Source organism: Myotis davidii, unplaced genomic scaffold (assembly GCF_000327345.1).
Source record: "Myotis davidii unplaced genomic scaffold, ASM32734v1 scaffold38, whole genome shotgun sequence".
Lineage (NCBI taxonomy): Eukaryota > Metazoa > Chordata > Mammalia > Chiroptera > Vespertilionidae > Myotis > Myotis davidii.
Genome location: NW_006291383.1, coordinates 6,650,832 through 6,656,305, shown reverse-complemented (window position 1 = coordinate 6,656,305; position 5,474 = coordinate 6,650,832). Strand labels below are relative to the sequence as shown.

General features: G+C 39.0%; 1 protein-coding gene across 1 annotated transcript in view; it reads left to right on the top strand.

Moving 5' to 3' along the window:
* The window catches only part of ACSS2 (acyl-CoA synthetase short-chain family member 2), a 61,884-nt gene that overhangs the window by 4,954 nt on the left and 51,456 nt on the right, over nt 1-5,474 (top strand). The window contains 1 exon segment of the mRNA XM_006764574.2: nt 5,088-5,283. Coding sequence (XP_006764637.1) covers nt 5,088-5,283 — 196 coding nt within the window.

Below are 5,474 nucleotides of genomic sequence, written 5' to 3'. Positions count from 1 at the left end.
TGCTATTTTCCATGGTGACTGCACCAATCTGCATTTCCACCAACAGTGCATGAGGGTACCCTTTTCTCTACATCCTTGCCAAAACTTGTTTGTGATTTATTGATAATAGGCATTCTGACAGGTGTGAGGTGATATCTCATTGGGTGTTTTGTTTGTTTGTTTTTTAAATATATTTTTTATTGATTTTTTACAGAGAGGAAGGGAGAAGGATAGAGAGTTAGAAACATGGATGAGAGTGAAACATCGATCAGCTGCCTCCTGCACAACCCCTACTGGGGATGTGCCCGCAACCAAGGTACATGCCCTTGACCGGAATCGAACCTGGGACCCTTCAGTTCGCAGGCCGATGCTCTATCCACTGAGCCAAACCGGTTAGGGCTCATTGGGTGTTTTTAAAATTGATTTTTGAGAGAGAGAGAGAGAGAGAAAGAGAGAAGCATCAATGTGAGAGAGAAACATCAATCAGTTGCTGCCTCATGTGCCGCAACCCTGGTTCAACCCATAACCTGGATATGTGCTCTGACTGGGAATCAAACCAGCCACCTTCTAGTGTATGGGATGGTGCTTCAACCAACTGAGCCACACAAGCCAGGGTTTATTGTGGTTTTAATTTGCATTTCTCTGATGATTGAGGATATTAAGTTCTTTATAAATTTTGGATATTAACCCCTTATCAGATGTATCATTGGTGAATATGTTCTTCCCTGCAGTGGGCTGTCTTTTCATTTTGTTGATTGTTCCCTTTACAGTGCAAAACTTTTTAGTCTAATGTAGTCCCATTTGTTTATTTTTTCTTTTGTTTCCCTTGCCCAAGGAGATATATCAGAAAAAATATTGCTACGAGAAATATCCAAGATTTTACTGTCTATGCTTTCATCTAGGATTTTTATGGTTTCGAGTCTAACATTTAAGTCTTTCATCCATTTTGAATTTGTTCTTGTGTATAATGTAAGAAGGTGGTCTAGTTTCATTTTTTTGCACGTATCTGTCCATTTTTCCAAACACCATTTATTGAATAGACTATCTTTACCTTATTGTATGTTCTTGCCTCCTTTGTCAAATATTAGTTGACCATAAAGGTGTGGGTTTATTTCTGGGCTCTCTAGTCTATTTCATTTATCTATATATCTGTTTTTATGCCAGTACCAGGCTGTTTTGATTACTATAGCCTTGAAATTATGTTTGATATCAGATAATGTGATTCCTCCAACTTTGTTTTTCCTCCTCAAGATTGTTGTGGCTAATCAGGTCTTTTTGTGGTTCCATATAAATATTTGGAATATTTTTTCTAGTTCTGTGAAATACACCATTGGTATCTTAATAAAAATTATGTTGAATCTATAGATTGCTTGGGTAGTATGGACATTTTAATTATGTTAATTCTTCTTATCCATGAACATGGTATATGCCTTCACTTATTTGTATCTTCTTCAATTTCTTCAGTGTCATAATTTTCTATGTACAGGTTTTTTATATCCTTGTGACCATGGTATTCTTGCCTGAAGAACCTATATTCCTAAGAGCTATGCTATTCCTCTTCCCTGACTCCACAATCTGTCTTTCTCCAAATTCTGTCAAACATTATTTCAAAATGCTTCTGAGATTACCTTTATTCCCATTTCCATAGACCCTTAACTCCACTCCACCTCTCTATCCTTATCTCCCACTACTCCCTACCACACTCCTCATTCTAGACAAGTCATTCTCATTGATATACTGAATACCCAAAAGTCCCTTTTCCACCTTCTTGCTTTTGCCCATTTCCTTCTGTTCCTGTAGTCAAACCCCACCAATTCCACAAAACATTCCCTGATTATTTGAGTCTGTGCTCATCTTTTCCTCTTCTGAACTTCGTCAGTACTTAAAATGTGTACAATGAAACATCCAAATTTCTGCATCCCCCACCCAAGAATAAAACACTGAAAAACAAAACTAAGTGATTATAAAACTCAGTTTTCTTCACTTCTTGTTGCTGGACACAAATGCAGTTCATAAATAGTTTTATATTCTGTGTCTACTATTATCACATAAAGGATTTTTGAGTGTACACATGTACTCAATATAGATGTAGCAAATGAACTTTAGATTCAGATCTGATTTTGTATTCTGGTTTCTAGCTGTGTGGTCCTTGGGAGACTTTCCCATGTTTCCTGAGCTTAAGTTTTCTCATCTATAAAATTAGGATAATTAATGATTGTTTCATAGGGCCATGAAAAGGTTAAAAGAGATTAGCCCAGTTCCTGGTACATAAATGGCATTCACTAAAAGGCCAGTTCTCATTCACTTTCTTCTTAATGGTCATTTAGTAGTCTATTGTATTACTACTAGTATTGCTAATTTTCACCAGTTTATTTTTTTTCATTGTTGGTTTTTGGGTTGTTTCCAGTTTTACTAGTATAAATAGTGGTCTATAAACATCTCTTTACTAATCACTTTTTTCCTTTGGGATTATTTTCTTGGAGTGTATTCCCCAAAGTTGAATTATCACATGAAAAGGTATATAAATTTTTATGGCTATTGTCAGGAATTGCCCTGTCATCCACGAAGACTGTACTGATTTCTTACAATGCCATTGTCATATAAGATTATCTGTTTCCTAAGGCCACTCAGGCATTAGATTCAATTTTTTAAAATCTTTGCTAGTTTTTATAGGTATACTAGAGGCCTGGTGCATGGATTCTTGCACCAGTGGGGTCCCTCAGCCTGGCCTGAGCCCTCTCACAGTCCGGGACCCCTTGGGGGATGTAGTAGTGCATGAAGTGGCAGGCGGCCGGGGAGGAGCCCAAGCTAGGGCTCACCAGCCATGAGCCCGGCTTCTGGCTGAGCAGCACTCCTCTGTTGAGTGTCTGCCCCCTGGTGGTCAGTGTGTGTTATAGCTACCGGTCAACTGGTCACTTAGGCTTTTATATATATAGATAATAGCATTTAGGATGATTTAATTTGGATTTCTTTAATTGATTGCAAATGGTACATTATGCAAGCAATTACATTGTCTTATACATTCAAAACCAACTACGTACATTGTATAAACTGAATCATATAACCTTGAGCAAGTCACTTTACATCTATGAATTTGGTTTCTTTTTCTCACCTGAGGATATTTTTTCCCCCATTGATTTTTAGAGAGAGTGGAAGGAAGGGAGGGAGGGGAAGGAAGAGGAAGAGAGAGAGAGAGATGTGAGAGAGACACGTACATTGGTTGCCTCACACACGCATCCCTACTGGCACAGGAAATCAAACCTGTACCCAGGCACATGTCCCAGACCTGGAATTGAACCCAAGACCCTTTGGTGCGTGGCTGACATTCTAACCATTGAGCACACCAGCCAGGGCTGAATTTGGTTTCTTTTTTTAAAAATATATTGATTTTTTTACAGAGAGGAAGGGAGAGGGATAGAGCGTTAAAAACATCAATGAGGGAGAAACATCGATCAGCTGCCTCCTGCCCACCCCCCACTGGGGATATGCCCGCAACCAAGGTACATGCCCTTGACCGGAATCGAACCCAGGACCCTTGAGTCTGCAGGCTGACGCTCTATCCACTGAGCCAAACCGGTTAGGGCTGAATTTGGTTTCTTAACACTAAAATGAGGGGATGATACTCTCTAAAATTCCTTCCATTGTTATGGTTCTAGGTGTCTTTCTCCCCTCTAGCTCTTGATCCAGTACTGAGAATATCCTTAGTGCTCTGCAATTATATATTTTACCTGTTGATTACATTTTCTCCAGAGATTCAAACAAATATTTTAAGATTGCAAATTTTATCATGCCCCTCTCCTGCTTAAAATCCTACAATGACTTTCCATTGCTCTTAGGATAAATACCAAGTTCGTTACCATGCCCAGAAAGATTGTATGATCTGCTCACTCTATGCATCATTTCCTGCTATTCTTTCTCTGATTCTCAGTGCTTCAGCCTTAAGGAGTTCCTCTTAACAGTATACCATTGGTTCCTTTCCATCCCATAGTACTCTCTTTCCTTGGGGGGCGGGGAGTAAAGAAAAACTTCTATTCATCTTTCAGATTTTAGCAAAAAATATCTTTCTCAGGGAAGTTCAAGTCTTGGCTTAGTAACTATAACCTTGGGCAATTAAAAAATATATATATTAATTAATTTCAGAGGGAGAGAGAGATAGAAACATCAATGATGAGAGAGAATCACTGATCAGCTGCCTCCTGAACGCCATACACTGGGGATTAAGCCTGAAATCCAGGCATGTGCTCTTGACTGGAATTGAACCTGGGACCTTTCAGTCCGTAGGTTGATGCTCTATCCACTGAGCCAAACTGGCTAGGACACCTTGGGCAATTTTTAAAACAATAAAAGGATAATGAAAATAAGGCCATATCCTAGGACTGTGGTAAGGACTAAATAAAATAATATAAAGAGCCTAAAGCAACATCTGACACAGAACAGGTAACACTTGGGCAAGTAACAATAGGCTAAAGAGCAACCCAGCGTGGTGACTCAGTGGTTGAACGTCTACCTATGAACCAGGAGGTCATGGTTAGATTTCTCGTCAGGGCATGTGCCTGGGTTGCAGTCTTGATCTCTAGTGTGGGGCGTGCAGGAGACATCTGCTCCATGATTCTCATCACTGATGTCTCTCTCTCTCTCTCCCTTCCTCTCTGAAAGCAATAAAAATATATTTTTTTAAAAAGATGCTCACTAAATAATTGCTGAGAGTGAGTGAACAAATTAAGACAATGACATGGTCATGGGAGGCTCTGTGAGTAAAGGATTTCTTCCTTTCACTAATTAATTCATTAAAAAAATTGCTTACCTTGTGCTAGGCATTATGATAAGCCCTGGGTGGCTGCAATTTGAATAGATAGCAAAAAATGAAGTGGGAATTTTGAGGAGAGAAGAAAGAAATTTGAGTCAAGATTCAGCTCATGGGAATAGATGGAGGGTTAGGAGAGTGGTGGATGATAAGATTAGACAGGTAGAGGAAGGAGCCCAGGTAGTAGGCATTAGAGTACAAGGCAGGGAAGTTGTGACTTGGTCCTTTGCATAGACTGGTAAGACATCTGAGGATAAATATGTCTGAGAAACTTAGTGATGTTGGGCTTCTCTTTCTGTTGCAGAGTTTTGGGGAGACATTGCCAAGGAATTTTACTGGAAGACCCCTTGTCCTGGCCCATTCCTCAAGTACAACTTTGATGTGACTAAAGGAAAAATATTCATTGAGTGGATGAAAGGAGCAACTACCAACATCTGTTACAACGTACTGGATCGAATTGTCCACGAGAAAAAACTTGGTGACAAAATTGCTTTTTACTGGTAAAAACATCTATCTTATAGTCTGTGGTAGATAAAAAGTCATCCTTCACATTATAGTATAATGTTTTGTAGTTCATGAAGTGCCTTAAAATCCATAAATTCATTACAACAACCTGGTACAGTAAGCAAACTACATATAGTTAATTTAATGTCTCAGGTGAGGAAAAATATCTCAAGGAAGTTATTAAAAT